This window comes from Saccopteryx bilineata, chromosome 9 (assembly GCF_036850765.1).
Source record: "Saccopteryx bilineata isolate mSacBil1 chromosome 9, mSacBil1_pri_phased_curated, whole genome shotgun sequence".
In the NCBI taxonomy this organism is placed as follows: domain Eukaryota; kingdom Metazoa; phylum Chordata; class Mammalia; order Chiroptera; family Emballonuridae; genus Saccopteryx; species Saccopteryx bilineata.
Window position 1 is genome coordinate 54305582 of NC_089498.1, and position 20253 is coordinate 54325834.

The 20253-nt window shown below is 32.3% G+C and overlaps 1 protein-coding gene across 1 annotated transcript in view; it reads right to left on the bottom strand.

The window, feature by feature from the left end:
• Positions 1–20253, bottom strand: part of PCDH15 (protocadherin related 15) — a 1080236-nt gene that overhangs the window by 63516 nt on the left and 996467 nt on the right. The window contains exon 28 of the mRNA XM_066242956.1: positions 11962–12050. Coding sequence (XP_066099053.1) covers positions 11962–12050 — 89 coding nt within the window. The remainder of the gene's footprint in view (positions 1–11961; positions 12051–20253) is intronic.

Here is a 20253-nt window from a genome sequence, read left to right on the forward strand (position 1 = left end):
TATCACCTAACAAAGGAGCCCCCATAAGGATAACATCAGACTTCTCAACAGAAACACTTGAGGCCAGAAGAGAATGGGAAGAAATATTCAAACTAATGTAAAACAAGAGCATATAACCAAGACTACTTTATCCAGCAAGGCTATCATTTAAAATTAAAGGAGAAAGAAAATGCTTCCCGGACAAAAAAAAAAATCTCAAGGAATTCACTACAACCAAACCAATGCTGAAAGAAATGCTAAGGGGCCTGTTGTAAACAGATCAATGGGGAAAAAGAATATAGCAAAAGAGGAATATAGCTTTAAGGAATAAAATGGCAATTAACAACTATATAGCAATAATAATCATAAATGTAAATGGACTAAATGATCCAATTAAAGGACATAGGGTAGCTGTGTGGATAAGAAAACAGGACCCATGCATATGTTGTCTACAAGAGACACACCTTAAAACAAAAGATGCACATAGACTGAAGGTAAAAGATAGGAAAAAATATTTCAAGTGAATAGAAATGAAAAAAAAACTGGAGTAGCAATACTTATATCACACAAAATGAACTTTAAAACAAAGGCTATAGTAAGAAATAAAGAGAGTCACTACATAATGATAAAGGGAGCAACCCAACAGGAAGATATAACCATTATAAATATCTACACACCTAATATATGAGCACCTAAATATATAAATCAGACTTTGATGGATATAAAGGGCGAGATCAACATCAATACTATACTAGTAGGGGATTTCAATACTGCACTAACATCACTAGATAGATCCTCAAGAAAGAAAATTAACAAAAATAAGCAGACTTAAAGGACACATTAGATCAACTGGTTTAACAGATACCTTTAGAACCTTTTATCCTAAAGCAGCAGAATATACATTCTTTTCAAGTGCTCATGGTACATCTCTAGGATAGACACATGTTAGGGTATAAAAGCAGTCTCAACAAATTTAAGAAGATTGAAATCATATCAAGCATTGTCTCAGATCACAATGGCATGAACCTAGAAATCAACCACAACATAAAAACTGAAAAATACTCAGACACTTGGAAACTAAATAGCATGTTATTAAATAACGAATGGGTTAAAAATGAGATCAAATAAGAAATAAAAAAAATCCTAGAAACAAAAAATATTGAGCATACATCAACTCAAAATTTATGGGACATAGCAAAATCAGTCCTGGAGAGGGAAGTTCATAGCACTACAGGCATACCTTAAGAAGCTAGAAAAAGCTCCAATAAACAACTTGACCCTGCATCTAAAAGAACTAGAAAAACAACAACAAGTAAAAGACAGAGGTAGTAGAAGGAAAGTAATAATGAAGATCAGAGCAGAAATAAATGACATAGAGACTGAAGAAACAATACAGAGAATCAATGAAACCAGGAACTGGTTCTTTGAAAAGGTAAACAAGATCGATGAATCTTTAATCAGACTGAACAAGAAAATAAGAGAGAAGACTCAAATAAAATTAGAAAAGAGAGCAGAGAAATAACAATTGACACAACAGAAATACAAAATATTGTAAAAAAAAATACTATGAAGAACCGTATGCCAAAAAATTAGACAACCTAGATGAAATGGAAAAATTTCTTGAAACATATAGTCTTCCAAAAATTAATCTGGAAGAATCAGAAAACCTAAACAGACCAATTACAATTAATGAAATCAAAACACTCCCAGCAAAGTCCTGGGCCTGATGGCTTCACAAGTGAATTCTAACAAATATTCAAAGAAGAACTAACTCCTTTCCTTCTCAAGCTATTTCAAATAATTCAAGAGGAAGGAAGACTTCCAAGCTCCTTTTATGAGGTGAGCATAATTCTGATTCCAAAACCAGGCAAAGACAACACAAAGAAAGAGAATTATAGGTGAATATCCCAGATGAATTTAGATGCTAAAATCCTCAACAAAATATTAGCAAACTGGATCCAGCAATATATGAAGAAAATCATACATTGCGATCAGGTAGAATTTATTCTGGGAAGGCAAGGCTGGTACAATATTTGCAAATCAATCAATGTGACTCATCACATAAACAAAAGGAAGGAGAATAACAACATGATAATTTCAATAGATGCAGAAAAAGCATTTGATAAAATCCAGCACCTATTCATAATCAAAACTCTCAGCAAAGTGGGAATACAGGGAACATACCTCAACATGATAAAGGCCATCTATGACAAACCCATGGCCAACATCATACTCAATGGGCCAAAATCAAAAGCAATCTCCTTAAGATCAGGAACAAGGCAGGGTTGTCCCCTTTCACCACTCTTATTCAACATCGTTCTAGAAGTCCTAGCCACAGCAATCAGACAAGAAGAAAAAATAAAAGGTATCCATTTTGGAAAAGAAGTAGTAAAACTATCATTATTTGCAGATGATATGATATTGTATATAGAAGACCGTAAAGTCTCAGTCAAAAAACTACTTGACCTGATAAAGGAATTCAGTAAGGTGGCAGGATATAAAATTAATACTTAGAAATTAGAGGCATTTTTATACACCAACAATGAACAGTCAGAAAGAGAAATTAAGGAATAAATCCCCTTTAGTATTACAACCAAAGATATAAAGTACCTAGAAGTACATTTAACCAAGGGATTAAAGACCTGTTCTCAGAAAATTATAAAACATTGATAAAAAAAAATTGATAAAAGAAATCAAGGAAGATACAAACAAGTGGAAGCATATACCATGCTCATGTTTAGAAAAATAAACATCATTAAAATGTCTATGTTGCCCAGAGCAATTTATAAATTCAATGCAATACCAATTAAAATACCAATGACTTACTTCAAAGATATAGAAAATATATTCCAAAAATCTATAAGGAACCAAAAAAGAACAAGAATAGCCTCAGCAATCTTGAAAAAAAAGAATAAAGTGGGAGGTATCACACTTCCTGATATCAAGTTATACTACAAGGCCATTCTACTCAAAACAGTCTGGTACTGGCATAAGAACAGGCATATAGATCAATGGAACAGAACAGAGAACCCAGAAATAAATCCACACCTTTATGGATAACTGATATTTGACAAAGAAGGTAAGAGCATACAATGTAGTAAAGACAGCCTCTTTAATAAATTGTGTTGGGAAAATTGGACATCTACTTGCAAAAAAATGAAACCAGATCTCCAACTTACACCGTTCACAAAAATAAGTTCAAAATGGATAAAAGACTTAAATGTAAGATGTGAAACCATAAGCATCCTAGAAGAAAACATAGGCAGTAAGCTCTCCAACATCACTTGCAGCAATATATTTGCCGATTTATCTCCACAGGCAAGTGAAATAAAAGACAGGATAAACAAATGGGACTATATCAAACTAAAAAGCTTCCACACATCTAAAGACAATAAGAACAGAATAAAAAGACAAACTACAAAATGGGAGAACATATTCGACAATATGTCTGATAAGGGTTTCATAATCAAAGTTTATAAAGAACTTGTAAATATCAACACTAGAAAGACAAACAATTCAATCAAAAAATGGGCAAAAGAAATGAATAAACACTTCTCCAAAGAGGACATACAGATGGCCAATAGAGAAATGAAATTAAATTATTAGAGAAATGAAATTAAAATCACAATGAAATATCACCTCACACCAGTCAGAATGGCACTTATCAACAAAACAACACAGAATAAGTGCTGGCGAGGATGTAAAAAAAGGGAAGCCTTCTGCACTGCAAGGTGGGAATGCAGACTGATGCAGCCACTATGAAAAACAGTATGGAGATTCCTCAAAAAATTAAAAATGGAACTGCCTTTTGACCCAGCTCTCCCACTTTTAGGAATATACCCCAAGAACACCATAGCACTGTTTAAAAAGGAGAAATGCACCCCAAGTTTATGGCAGCATTGTTTACAATAGCGAAGATCTGGAAACAGCCCAAGTGTCCGTCAGAGGATGTGTGGATTAAAAAGCTTTGGTACAGATATACTATGAAATACTTCTCGGCCATAAGAAATGTTGACATCGGATCATTACAGGGTTCTCAAACTCGTGGCCCGCGGGCCGCATGTGGCCTGCCGAACAATTTTGTGCGGCCCGCAGACTAATCCACGGGCTTACTTAATTTTATCCAAAATATTTTGAACTTCGTGGATTAGTCTGCGGCCCGCGGGCCGCGAGTTTGAGACCCCTAATTTACAACAACATGGATGGACCTTGATAATGTTATACTGAGTGAAATAAGTAAATCAGAAAAAACTGAGAACTATATGATTCCATACATAGGTGGGACATAAAAATGATACTCAGAGACATGGACAAGAGAATGGTGGTTATGGGGGGGGGGAGAGGGAGGGGATTGAGGGAGGGGAGGGGCACAGAGAAAACCAGTTAGAAGGTGAGGGAAGACAATTGGACTTTGGGTGATGGGAATGCAACATAATCAAATGTCAAAATAACCTGGAGATGTTTTCTCTGAACATATGTACCCTGATTTATCAATGTCACCCCATTAAAATTAATAATAAACATAAAAATAAAAAGAATAAACCTTGTTGTAGAGACAGTGGCTGTGGGAGGAGATAATGGAGTTTCAATCCACTCTCAAATTGGGATGTCAGCAGATGATGGTGAGAGAGGCAACTGACTTCAAGGTTATTGATGTGAACTAAATATTGCTAAATAAAGTAAATCTTTTCCATGAAAGAATACTATTCCTTTCACAAGTATAATTTTATCAAATCTTTAGTGACTAAGTAAAAGTAACTATCTTCATTTTGTTGATTTTTTCTCAGACCCAAACTTAAGAGTCATTATCGTTTCTTACCTTTCCTCATACATCCAATCCATAATAAATTTTGGAGATTGTATCTTTAAAAATATATTCTCATTCTAATCACTTCTTCCTATCCATACCTCTACCACCAGTCCAAGGTACAATGATGATGGCTCTCCTGTACTGTTGTTATAGACTTATATCTGGTCACCTAATCTCCAACCTAACAACCTTTTTTTTTTTTTGTATTTTTCTGAAGCTGGAAATGGGGAGGCAGTCAGACAGACTCCCGCATGCGCCCGACCGGGATCCACCCAGCACACCCACCAGGGAGCCATGCTCTGGCCCTCTGGGGCGTCGCTCTGTCGTGACCAGAGCCACTCTAGCGCCTAGGGCAGAGGCCAAGGAGCCATCCCCATTGCCCGGAGCCTCGACTGCGGGAGGGGAAGAGAGAGACAGAGAGGAAGGAGAGGGGGAGGGGTGGAGAAGCAGATGGGCGCCTCTCCTGTGTGCCCTGGCCGGGAATCAAACCTGGGACTTCCGCACGCCAGGCTGACGCTCTACCACTGAGCCAACCGGCCAGGGCTTTAACAACCTTTTAAAATGTAAGCCAGAACATTATATCTCTGTGCTTAACATCTGAGGCAATGCTGTCCAAAAGAAATATAATGCAAAGTGTATGTTTAAATTCAAATTTTCTCATACCTTCATTAAAATAAAATGGTGATATTAAGTTGAATATATCATATTTAACTCAATATATTCAAAATGACCATTTCAATATGTAATCTATATAAAATATTAAAGAGGTATTTACTTTCATTTTGTTGGACTAAGTCTTAGAAATCAGGTATGTATTTCATACTGCACTTATGGCACTTCTCATCGGAATCTGCCACTTTTCAAGCATTCATTAACCACACGTGACTACTAAGTTAGACATACAGTGATAAGGACTTTCTTATACAGAGTGAAATGTTAAATCTTCCAGGGGCCTAAAATATCCTAGGTAACTCATTTTCCACCTTATATGTTGATTAACAAATTAATAAGCATGCTTCTAACTCTTGCATTTTCATATGTGCAATTTTCTCTCTCTGGAATAACTTCCTCCAGCCCAGGCTGGCATGTACACACACACACACACACACACACACACACACACACACACATAAACACACATCACCACATTACTTTCTCCCTCACTTCTTTTAGGTTTCTGCTCAGATGTAAGCTCATTAGAAAGGTTTTCCTCAACCATTCTATATTAAATATACTTTTCTTATATAATTTTATATTGCTATTTGTATTTATTTGTCTTTATTGCAGTTATCACTAACATCATATTATATATTAATTTATTTGCTATTTTTCCTCAATAGAATGTAAGTTTTATGTGAACAAGGTTTTTGCTTTGTTCACTGCTAAATCTCCAGTGCTTACAATCAAGAACTACTTTTAATTTAATGAATAAATTGTCAGCTTCCACATATGGATGTTAGAACTCAAAAAGTTTAATTTACTGGCCCAAGATTTCTGGGCTAGTCATTGGTAACCTGTGGTGAACTTAGAACTTCTAAATTCAAAAGGAACAACAGCCTTCCAAAGGGAGAAAAAGTTAATATATTGCTTAAGAATTTCATGTGACATTTTTCCCAAAGTGATTTTTATAGGAATTTGAATAGAATAAATAAGCATTGTAACTTTTCCTATCTAGAGAATATGGTGTTCTAAATTAGCAGTGGCTAATTAAGAACCTCAGGCTAAATCCAACCTACTACATGTTTTTGAAAATAAAATTTTATTTATGAAATTATTTTGTTATTAAAATTATTCATTTAAAATTATTTTAATTTCTTAACATTTAAAATTATAATAAAGATAAATAACTTAGTAAAACATTTCAATATCACTATTAAACATTATAAAATATTATTTTAAATTTTCAAATAGTTCCCTAATTCTACCGACTATAAAACAAAAAGAAAGCAAAAATGATCAAAGACACTGTATTTATTTGCTCTTCAACTTAATCTTTCCTTTCAACACCCAGTCTTTATTGTATTGCCTTAAAAATATGCACTAGCATCAATTGTTTTCTGTTTCATAGGTTCTTTACCTAAGAGACATTATAATTGTCATCTCAGAAATATATATCTCGACTAGATTTCTAAAGCATGATTTGTTACCTTAATACCAGGAGTTACAATTTATACAGACACATTTCAGATGCTATATAAATATTTCATTCAGATGAATTCATCCACAACAGTGATAACTATTGCAATGAAGTCCTCTATCATTGATTTTTCATATTATATTTGGAGAGTAAGAGGAGTGTTTGAGCAACTCTTCATATAAAGGATCAATTCCAACTTATATTGTAATAATATTTCTAAACTCATTAATTTATACTTCTTGAAAATGCCATTTTTGCAGATTCTTAGGAATTTAAATTTTAGAATCCCAAACTACTTCTACTCATGAGGCTTCATGATGAAGTGGAAGGAGAAAGGAAGAAGACATCAAATGCAAGTATTTCTTTGCTTCTTTAGACACTATTGCTAATTTGTATATAGGCAGGTGTCCCTGACTTTGTCTTCACAGCTTTTTCTCCTACTCCTTAATCTCAAGAATTTATAAGTAAAGGAAATACATAGGACTCAAGAAGAGGTAAGTCCTAATGTCAATCAAAAAGACTTCAGGAAGGACATAGATATGCAAGGGGACATAGAACTAGCTGTAATACATTAATATAATAAAAAAGGGATGTTTCGTTACAAAGGGATATTAGTTAATTCTATGAGCATTAAATAACAAAAATAACAGCAAAGTGTAGTAGAGTACTTTTAGCTAGTTCCAGGGAGTAGAGAGTAATCATTAGCATCACTATAGCACCTATCCTTTACTATAAAAATTCAATTTTCCAGGCTCTGTGCTCTTAGACATCAAAGGAACTGACGACTCTCTTTACAAATAATTTCATCATCAAATAGATATATTAGGTCATTGCATTTTTCTTTCGTCATCTCTCCTACTTTGTACTGGTTTTATGCTTCCCAAGTAAATTTTGGATTATGGTCTGGCTTAATATAGGGTCTTCCTAAAGAAAAAAAAAAGCGATGACCATATGAAATTAAAGTTTTTCACTTCATAGGTAGGGATGTGTTATGGAAAATAATGGAAAATGGCTTTAACAATGAGGTGACTTGTCATCTAAGAATTTCTACAGGAAATGAACGTACTGGTTAGTCTAGTCACTGGAACACTAAATTCTCATTTTCAATAAACAAATTGACACTCTGCTGTTCATCTTGTGTATATTTTCATTAGTCACCCCTAGGCATTAAGACTGAACATTTGGGGCTTCCTGGTGCTGAATCAGGTCTAATAATGTTTATTGCTATCACTTTCATCTACTAAAGTAGTTTTCAGAATGAGATCAGAAAGGCTACATATTTTATGGTTCCAACTATATAACATTCTGGAAAAAGTAAAACTCTGAAGACAGAAAAAGATCTGGGGTTAGTGTGGGAGGGAAAGATGAATAATAGGTGGAACAAAGAAATTTTTAAGGCCGTGAAACTAGACCGTATGATACTATATATAATTATAGCTATATTATATTAAACATTAGTTCAAACCCACAGAATGTACAGTGTCAAGAGTGAACCCTAATGTGAACTATAAACTTTGGGTGATAATGATGCGTCATTGTGGTTTTAATTGTAACTTTTCTGGTACAAAATGTTGATAGTGAGGGAAGCTATATGGGGGAAGGGAGTATAACTTCTGCTCAATTTTTCTGTCACTATAAAACTTCTCTAAAAAGAAGTCCACTAAAAAAAGAACCAGAGGTCCTGGCCTGTTTGCTCAGTGGTAGAGTGTCAGCCAGTATGTGGATGTCCCGGGTTAGATTCTGGTCAGGCCTACATGGGGGAGTGACCATCTGCTTTCCCATTCCTGTGCCTCCTCTTCTCTCTGTCTCCCTCTCTCTCTCTTCCCCTCCCACAGACATGGCTTGGAAGGTTTAAACAAGTTGGCCACAGGCACTGTGGATGGCTCCATGATCTTTCCTCAGGTGATAAAATAGTTTGGTTGCCAAGCAATGAAGCAACTGCCTACATGGGCAGAGAATCGCCCTGGTAGGGGGCTTGTGGGTGAATCTCAGCCAGGGCACATGAGACATGTGGGGGTCTGTCTCTCTGCCTCCCCACCTTTTTCTTAATAATAATAATAATAATAATAATAATAAAAATAAAAACAGAAGCCTTGGCCAGTGACTCAGTGGATAGAACATCACCCAGAGGTACAGACATCCTGGGTTCAAACTCTGGTGAAGGTACACATGAGAAGCGATCTTCTGCTTCTCTTCCCTTCCTTCTCCCCCTTCTTTCTCTCTTCTCTTCAATTGGTTCGAGCTTCCCAGGTGCTGAAGATAGCTGAATTGATTCAAGCATTAGCCATAGATAGGGGTAGCTGGGTGAATCCAGTCGGGGTGCATGTCAGAGACTATCTTTCGATCTCTCCTCCTCTCACTTAAAAAATTTAAAATTAAAGAATAAAATCAGAAATTTTTGTTCTTAAGAATCTGAACATAATACAGGTTTTAAAAAATTTACCAAAACAAACAAACAAAAATCAGTCATGTGTCTGATATGCTTACTGCACTAGAAAATTTACATTTAATTCCATAAAAAGCAAAACTCAACCTTGACATTCTTTTTCCAAAATTCAAGATGAGGAATTATGGCCTTACATGTTAAATATCTTGCTTCAGAAATCACACAACTATAATAATATTTAAACATGTCTGTCTGAATCTTTAATCTGAGCTTCATTACTATATTATCTGCTCTTTGAGTAGAAAGTGAAAAACTCTGGCCTTTTCCGGCCTTATCCTACTGACTTTAGGTTACTAACCTCTTTTTTAATATAATATCAATGATTCATTAAATGATTATGGTTTCCATTGCCTTGGCCAGGTATCTAAATGGTTAGAGTATCATCCTGGAACATCAAGGTTACTGGTTCAACCCTTGGTCAAGGCCCATAAAGGAAGTGACCAATAAATGCACAATTAAGTGGAACAATAAATGAATGCTTCTCTCTCTCTCTCCTTTTCTCTCTCTGTCTCTCTAAAAACAATCAATAGAAATATGTTCATGGTTTTCGTAGTCTGAATGGTTTATATAATTTAGTTCTTATCACAGTCCTAATGTAAGTTGAATTAGCTTGTATCAACAAATGGTGAAACTCAGTCTGGGAAAGAATAAATTATATACCCAAACTCATGTTTTAAAACCAATGTTATCTAAAGTCAAAGCTCCTTGCATAGAGAGATGTTTCTCTCAAGCCTTGAAAGGTGTGTGATTTTTCTCATTCATATCTTCATATTCACTTAAAAGTCATAAATCATATAAATTGTTATGAAATTATACTTTTATCTTGTCTTTTTTTAAGTTTTCATAAATTGTCTCAATATGAAGAAAGGGGCATTATGATTTTGCTTGTATAAAATTTTTATTCAGTAAAATACATTGAGTACTTACTACATAAATGGAACTATAGCAGTAAAAAAATAGATTTCATGGTTCATGGAGTTTATATTTCAGTGGGAAATTGACATATAATAAAAATTTGGATAATGTTATGAAGAAAAATAAAGAATAAAGGGTTAGGGAAGCTATTTTCAAACTTTTTCATTTCATAACACTTGTAAACTAATTACTAAAATTCTGTAGCAAATCAAAACACAATTTTTACTTATATGACCAAAAAGAAAAAGTATAATTCTGATTCATTCACACCAGATGGCTATTGTTGTGTTGGCTATTGTCATTTTTTATTTAACAATCTAAAAAAAGAAGAGGTCAGTGTCCCTGAATAAATAGATATTGCATGTTTTAAAAATTCTTGCTGCATACGAGTTAAAAATCTCTGGGTTAGAGGTTAAAGAGAATGTCATCTCTTCTAAATAGTATAATCAAAGAAAGCTCACCCCAATAGATGACTTTAAAGCAGCTAGAAGACAGTCATAATTCTAAAATTTCAAGTGTAATCAGCTATTATTTTGATAAAGATTAAGCATATATAAACAATTTTTGCAGAGATGAACAAGATATTGTATTACTGATATTTTATTCCTAAGTGTTAATAATTAGCTTATTCATGGGACATTTTACATGATATTCAAAGCTTCAGGTTTATAAAATGTCTACAAATAATTGTTAACAAATATATTGCTCACAAAAATTAGGGAATATTTGAAAATGAATAGGAACTTATAAAATATCTCCTAATTTTTGTGAGCAGTGTATATATGCCCATTACAAGGGAATCACTCCTGCCTTTATCAATGCCTATTGTATTTTATTTGACACATAGTTAGTAAAAGTTTAGCTACCTATATGAAGCTTCCTCTAGCAACTTACAAGTGAGAGATATTTGCAAGAGAGAGGGAGAATAACAGTGATAAATGACATCTATTGACCTAAACTTAATAGAAGACACAAAAATATATAAACACCAATATAAAAATTTTGAAATGATGGCAGGCTAGGTTAGAGTAGCTAAGAGTAAAATAGTAAATACATTTTAATAATCCTTGATAACATTTAGAACATTAAAAAACTGCTGCTTAATAGATAATCAGAACTTTGAGCCAACAATAACATGTTCAGTATACAGTACACTATCCAAAGGCAGAAGGTATAGCATATATTTTAAAATAATTAAGTATATATATATATATATATATATAATTTAGAATTATGGTAGTCACTTGGCTTTTGAAAACATAAGCTCTAGCTATTTAGATATATCATTCTGAGAAATAGCATTCCCTGAATTAGCTGGATTGCTTAGATATTGAGCCATTTGAATAATTTGGGGCCACAAAATCAAGATTTATACTCAAATAATTACTGTTATAATTTATTTCTTAGATGCTGCATTTGAGGTTATGTTGATGCATCAATCAAATAATTCTGAAATAGTATTTTCTCACATCCAATTTATTCCTATTTGAAAGTACTTGTAAATTATTCACATATTTCAAAAAAGTACTTATTCAGGAAAACAGCAAATTAAATTATTAAGACAGTATGTTAAAAATATATTTCATCTGAACAGCATAATGATTAAAATGACCTAATCCACTAAAAGTTATAGCTGTATGAAAAAAAATATATAAGTAAACAAAAATTCATTACTCTGTAAGATCTTCTATTTTTTTTTCCACTAAAGTGGGGGGCACATTAGAAACAATGACTTGCATATCCAGCTGATTGACAACAGAGACCTGAAAGAAGAAAAAACAGAATTTGTTTAGCTTTTACTCGTTAACATTTCTATAATTAAAAACGTATTTATTCTTCTTTACTATGCATTTACACAGTGGTTTCCCATTTTTAAATTTAGGAATAAATGATTTTTAGTCATGGAACTTCCAGTAAGTGTTGGGACATGTTGAGAATGACAGACAGATCATTTGTTTACTTAGAAGTAATAGAATCCTAAGTGCCTTTGACTGCTATTGATATTATGTTTGTTTGCTTGTTTCTTGGTTATTTACTGGGGCAGAATGAAGTTGTTTTTGTTTGTTTTAAAATTGGTTTATTTAAGAATACTCAGAAAAATTAAAAAAACGGCCTTAAGATTTTACAAATTTCAAGAAATCATTTATTCACTGTGACTAAGAATCTGTGATATGACTAGTTAGAATAATTCATTCCACAAAATCATCATATATAGTCGTTATGTCTGCTTTAGCCAACTTTATGTCTGTGTGTGTATATATATACATATAAATTTACATATGGGGTTAAAATGAATTTTGACAGCTGTTGATGAATTCATTCTACTTATTTAACATTTATAGAATGTTTTCTGTTCTTGTTTAGAAAAACAGAATAAAAATAAAAGTACTTATTCTCTGTTTACAATGTACAGTTTACTTTTTTCCTCAGTACTTTACAGACTTTAACTCATTTAACGTAATTCCAACAATCATCATATCACGTAGTTATGACTACGATTCAATTTTAAATTAGAAAATTAATAAAAACAAAGAGACATTTAATACCTTGAAACTGATTAGTGCAGGGTATCTGACTCCAGAACATGTATTTACAATTATCCAATTTGAATATCAAAAATGTAAAGTCAAATAATGTACTGACCTACACATATATTATACACTATTAAAATTATGTAAATGCATAAGCACCAGTAAGATGATTTGAATACTCTGAATATGTATATTTAGCATCATATTCTGAACTTAATTTATACTAGGGAATAATTTCATGTTGCAGGTGTTTTGAATATAGGCTAAAAGTTGTTTACATATAGTGACTCATAGATGCTCTATCAAGAATCACAGACTCAGTGCCTTCAGAGACCTGATAGTAATCTAAACTATTGCAGTATCCAAAAGTGTGAAATAATTGGAGGAAGTGAAATTGTAACAGATCAGAGAGCCTGTGACTCATCTAAAGAGGTCAACTACTAACTCAACTCTAGTAAATATTACAATGTGGGAAAACAGGTCCTGATTTGAGGGACTCTTCAATGTTTCATGAAAAGAAGGAATCCAAATTACTATGAGAAATATTACAATCAATTAGCAATCTTTCAAACCATTGTTTGAGCTCCCTAATTCATTTTCTGCAGTAAACATTAAACCAGACATCTTGTCTTATTTCCATCTATGAACAAACAACATTGGCAATTACAATCTTGTATCTCTAGCTCATAAGTGTCTGGGACCAAATGTTTAAATTTTTCTTAGACATGTATGTAAATCCTGATTGTGTCTTCACACACAAACACACAATTTATCTAACTTCATTAGAAAAGGTATTGTAACAGCTTTTGTGTAACTTTTTTTTCTTATTGAAACTCAGTAAAAAAAGACAGATTATATAGAAATATTTTTTGTTTGATTTGTATTTTGTTTGTTCATTTTTGTTTTTGGAAGTATAAATACATTGCAAAAGTCTCTAGAAATATGTATGTTATACTTGTAAACCATATCTTCCTTCCTTTCTTCCTTCCTTCTTTCCTTTCCTTTCCTTCATCTCTCCCTCATTCTCTCTCTTCTTCTTTATTTTTTCCTTCCTTATCTTTTTTTTCTTTCTTTCAACGTTGCAACACGGAATTTTAAAAATAAAATAATATAATATAATAAAAATTTTGATCAAAAGAAAAGCCTGGAACCAATAGCAGTCATGGAGTCTTAGCTCAACAAGGATAAATTCCTTAAATTCTTTTGTAGTTTGGTAGAACCATGTGATGAAGTTCTGACAGATGTAAACTTAGTTTAAAGACAGAAATATGCTTAAAATTTTCTATGTGTGATGCTTTCCTTTCTTTCCCAATTTATATCTGAATAAAGAAGTGATGAAGAAGAGAAAAAACATAAATTGGAAATAAATTGAGTTTCTGTGTTTCCATTTGCAGGAAAGCTGTTGAGAACATCACTTAATGACATTCATTTTCATTGCTTCCATGTAAGAGAAAAATCAAATTTGTTTGTTTAAACCCCCTAAATTTTTGAAGTTTGTTGTTACACAGCCAGTCTACCATTATAAATACCTAGAGATCTATTATACTTGGCTATGAGATTCTTACTAATTGTAGGACAATAAAAAACTAAAAAGTTAGTTATATATAGGGTCAGGAAAGTAGTAGGAATCTCCCTTTTTAAATATGTACTGAGATTTGGAAGCTCATTTACAAGTAAACTCTTGAAATGCAATCAATTCATGTGCTAGGACTCTTTTTGAAAGTAAAATTTCATCTTGCAGATATAATTAACTTTATTATTTTCCTTTTAAGGTCAGTCAGTAAGGATAAATTACTTACTCAAAGGGAATTTTTAATTTGTTAATGAGCTTAGGAGTTAAATTCTGACAGAATCAATAGAATAAATTAAGATTTAAGATCCTCTGGAATATATACATATTAAGTTTATAATTTATCAAAAAGATTTTCTGATCTTAATAACTTTTGAAACATACTTTTGTATTTTTAAGATGTAAAATAATTTTGATTTAGATAAAATAAAAGTCTTACTCTATTTAACTCCAAAAGTAGTTGTCTCAGACTTACCTGTTAAATCACATTTTAAATTTTAAATCTTTTACATGTTGATATATGATTTATGTAGAATGTGCATATTATTAACCATGCAAATAAAGAATAATTTATTACATTTAAAATTTTTATTTTTCAAAGAAATTCTATATCCTTGAATTTTTGGTTTCTTCTAACATCTATAGCAAAGATATTTGAATATTTAAGATTACTATATGTTATTTGTGTTACTTTTTCTAGTACAGCCTTTATACAAATAGTTCCAGAAATACATGTCAGTTTATTATACCAAACCTAAAAAAATTCTGCATATAAAATTACTCAATTTTATTCTTTGTGTGTTGATTACTAATAAAATATTTTAAAGAAAATATTTCTATTATCATGGGAATTGATCTTCATCATTAGGTTTGATAAAAAAAGAGAAGCAACATTTATAAAGCACAGAATTCTAAAACAAGATATTGTCAATTTACATATTTTATTTCTAAGTTCTTATTATCTTTTATCCCACTTGTTCCCATTTACTTTACTGTCCAATAGAAATCTATTCTGAGCCACACATACATACCATATATGTAACTTAAAATTTTCTGGTACCCAAATAAAAAAATAAAAAGTAGTGAAATTAATTTATCAATATATTTAACCCAATGTATTTGATATATTACCATTTCAACATGTAATCATTATGAAATAACTTATTAAGAAGACATTTTACATACTTTTATGCCAAGACTTTGAAATCCACTGTATATTGTATACTTACAGTACATATTAATGCACTTTAGCCATATTTCAAGTACTCAGATGCTACATATGGCAAATAGCTAATATCCTGGACCCTCTAGAAACTCTCTGGAGCTATAGAGACTCTTACCATTTCTTGCTTTCACTAGTCACTGTCTCTTTTAGCTGGTTTTTGATACAATCTCACTTTTCTTGAAAAATAAGAGGTATTTTAATAGCTTTTTGAGATAAGAAAATTCCTCTTTGACACAGCACCATGATACACATTTGGGGAAAAAAGCATTGTAGTTAGAGCCACTGCAAAATTTCTAAGTAAGAGCATGCCTGGCTCTTTGAAGAAAAGCATATTGGCCAACATTATGGGGTATGAATGTGTTGTTGGAGGGAGAACAGTAAAAAATGAGACTATGGGAAGCTCAATTATCAAGGGCCTCATAGTCTAACATAATAACTTAAAATTTTATCTGATTAAATTGGTGTGATATTAGAAGGTTTTGAGTTGGGAAATAACAGGGTCTAAATGATACTTGAACTGCTAGCTGTTATATTAAAACCAGACTTATTTTTGTGGAGCAAGAAAGGAAACGTGGGCAAATAATGAGTTTGTTCAATGATATAGATAAAACAAGATGGTGGTTTCAATCAAGTTTTAACAGCAGAAATGTCAAAAAATATTCAGGATATATATAGAATAGCTACATAGTAACAGGAGTATTAACTAAGGAATTGAATGTGTAATTTAGGAAAAAAAAGGAAACATAAAAAATTTAACCTAAGGAAATCATAGATGATTTGGTCATTAAGCTGAATCAGAAAGACTTTAAATGAAAGAAATGAGATGAGGAAGTAGAGTTTAGTTTAGGAAACATTCAATAGATATATCTTTATTAGATACTCATGTGTAATTGTTGTGTATACAAATAGATTTATGAGTCCATTGTTTAGAAATGAGCTTTGGGGTGAAGATATAAATTTAGTATATTTTATTATGTAGATGCTATTTTAAAGTTATGGGACTGAATGAGTTTACTGAGTCAATGAAAACAGAATTAATCTCTGAGCCACAAGAAACATCAATCCTAAAAGGTCAGGAGAAGAAATTGATCTAGTGAAGGAATCAAGAAAATATATACAGTGAGGTGAGAGGTGGACAATAGAGCGCGTTGGCCCTTAAGCCTAGTAAAGATAATTATCAGTCAAGTGCTGCTGATGGTTAAAATAAGAGAAAGACTGAAATTTCCAGTTAATTTAGTAACAAGGAGCAATTGATGACATTGACATAATAAGCTTGGGTAGGTGTTAGAAGTGACATTATGATTAGACAGTTTTAAGGAAATTAGATGATGAGATTAGTCAAATCTAACAATTTTTTCTGGAAACGGGAGTAGAAATGAGTGGTAACTGGAAGGGAATGGCAGTCTAAAGAGATTTTTTAAATTATTTTTTGACGATAAAAAAGAAAAGCATGGTTATGGGTATAATCAAATAAAGGGATTAGATAGACTAATATCAATGATATATATAAAAAATGGGAGAGCTGTTAAAACAATGTCTGAGAGCTGGTGAGTGGAATCTGGCTCGGTTGCACAGATGGTGGTAATGGCTTCAGATAAATGCATAAGGAGTCCATGTAAAAGTACAGGAAATAAGGTAAGGAATGTTGATGTAAATCCTGGTAGGTAAGTGAATTTAGTGAGGGGAGTTGTAGGAGTATCCTTTTAAATGCTTTTATTTTATCTTCCAGTGAAATATGTTGTTAACTAATTAGGTAATTAATTAGTGAGGATGAAGAGAAGATATAAGGAAAGTTTTATGAGAGGAGAGTGTGAATGAAGTAGGAAATATAGTGTGGTTACTAGACAATATATGGTCTCACTTGGGCAATTTTATCATTAATTTAAAGTAAGACTAATTATACAGCTGTATATGTTTTTGTAGACATATGCAGCATGGGGGAAAGGAGGAAATTGCAATTAACTAGAGTTATGTTTTGGCTAAGTGAGTATGATATAGGAATGGAATGCAAAGAAGTTATATAATTGAGTGCTTATAATAATTAAAATGCACTATAAAACTGGTAAGCAGGAAAGAGAGCACATGGGGGTTAGAGGAAGGGTGAAATTATGGCAGGCTAAATTAATTAAAGGTCCTGGTGAGGACAAAAGAGTGCTGGAGCTAGCTGAAAAATTCAATATTATTGTCAAAGAATGCAAAGTTTGAAATGGAAGTTCTAGAGGGGTTACAGTAATTGCTAATATGGCTGAAATAACTCTGGTTGATAAGTGGTTACAATAGAGTGGGTGATAAAGACATTGGAGAAAAATTATGATGGGGGAATTGTTGGAGATAGTAACTAAGAAGCTAAACTCACTGGAATTATGTTAGGGGTTGACTGAAGACTTGGGAGATCACAGCACTAATTTGAGAAATGGAGTGAGGGACAGAGTCAGATAATGAGAATCGAAGCTGAATTCCTAGGAAGAAAGATCTGGAAGTAGCAATGTGGTACCCTGAGAATCCTACTTTGCTAGTAGGCAGCATGATTACTGTAGCAAAGAAATATAGAACAGAACACAAAAACCATTATTTTGGAACGCTGCATAAGTAGTATCTTAAAGGGAGAACCTGATTCGTATTAAGCAAGAAGGTTTTATCTAAATATAAAATTTTATCTTCACTTACCCTTCCTAAAAATTATCAAATGGTCTCTTGCTGCTTTTAGGCAAGAGTTTCAATAATTTTAATATTTCATACAGCTTTTATATAGACAAACTACTTTCATCTTCAGCCCTCTCTCTTACTCACTGTCATTTCATTCTTCCAGACTGAGTAAATATGTATCAGTTATTCAAACCTGACATTGTTTCTCTTCCTTCATGGTTTTAGTACATTGTTGTTACCACTACATAAAAATTTTATTTCTCTCCATATCTCCCTTTTCCTTGATTTAAAGGATTTCAGATTTTTTGCTGGAATGTCTTCCCAGCTAATATATATATTTGATTTATAAATATATATTTATTTATAAATATAGAACATTATGATTTCTTTGAATTAAATTTTTCTCAATATATTTTAGATAATTTTACAAGTATATTTCATAATTTCCACACAGTAGTTTATAAAGTCCAAATAAAAATTCCATAAACTTTAAATTGTTTATCTACACATTACATATATAATAGATATAGTTATATTTATGTGTTATAATATTTTAGTTATACTTAATGAACCTATCATTTAGCATTAAAACACCACAATGTGCATATGTTAAATAACAGGAAGAGAAATAGCATTATTTTGGCCCTGGCCAGTTAGCTCTTGGTAAAGCATCAGCCTGGTATATGGACATCCCAGGTTCAATTCTTGATCAGGGCACACAGGAAAAATGACCATCTGCTTCTCCACCTGTCCCCCTGTCCCTTCTCTCTATCTCTATCTCTCTCTTCCTCTCCCTCAGCCATGGCTTGGTGGGAGTGAGTTGGCCCCGGGTGCTGAGGATGGCTCCATGGCCTCGGCTCAGGTGCTGAAATAGCTTGGTTACTGAGCAATGGACCACCAGCCACAGATGGATAGAGTATCCCCCAGTAGGGGGTTTTCTGGGTGGACCCCAGTCAAAGTGCATGTGGGAGTCTGTCACTCTGCCTCTCCACTTCTCACTTGAGAAATAAATAAATAAATAAATAAATAATAAAAAGAAACAGCATTATTTTATATAACGTTAACAAATATTTATTTTATTAAAAATCTTTGTCAATCATAATATCTTCTATGTCAAAAGCTTCTTGGCTTTGATTGGCTTTTTAAAAAAATCTATGCAGCTTTACTCATATAAAAGAGAATGTTCTAGCCTTCATACCCACCACAATCATGGTGATTGGTCTCCACCATTATCTAAAAAGAAAAATATTTGATAATTGAAATCTGCATATATATAAAGATTAAATTTTTCAAAGAAGTAAATGAAGAAAACTTTGAAAAATAAAGATTAAATAAGAAGCAAAGAGCAAAAGAATATTTACTTGATTCTACCTTTAAGTAACAAATATTTAAAGTAATAATTATATTGATAATTTCTGCTAGTTTCATCAGAGAAACATCCAAATACTAATAGAGATTCCATGGAATAGATGCACTAGTTTTGAATATTTTGAATAAATTTTAATAGCAAACTGCCCTTAGGAATAATCTACTACTAAGCTTGTGAAGAAAAAAAAAAGTCAGAATAGAATGGTGGTATTATTGACCAAAGCCAAAGGTAAATTAGTCAAGGATCATCAATGTCATCAGTGGAACTATTGGGCAAACAAGAAAAACATCCATTAGGACATGAACTTGCTCCAAAACATTTTCTTTGTTTTCTTAATTACAAAAGTTCTAAAAACTATTCAACAATAATAAATATTAGTTGAATTTCTCTAGCACAGTTCTCTAAAGCATTTTAAAATTTTAAGTACCTCCAACCTAATATATATAGTATATTAAAAATGAGATTCAAAGACCAAATTGAACTTGATATTGTTGTCACAATCATACTTAAAAAACATATGATGCATTTTTTATATCATGTATTTTTTTTTTTTTTTGCCTAAATGGTAGCTATCAACAATCTGGATAAAAATTTATCCCATTTATATTTTAGAAAACCTATTTCA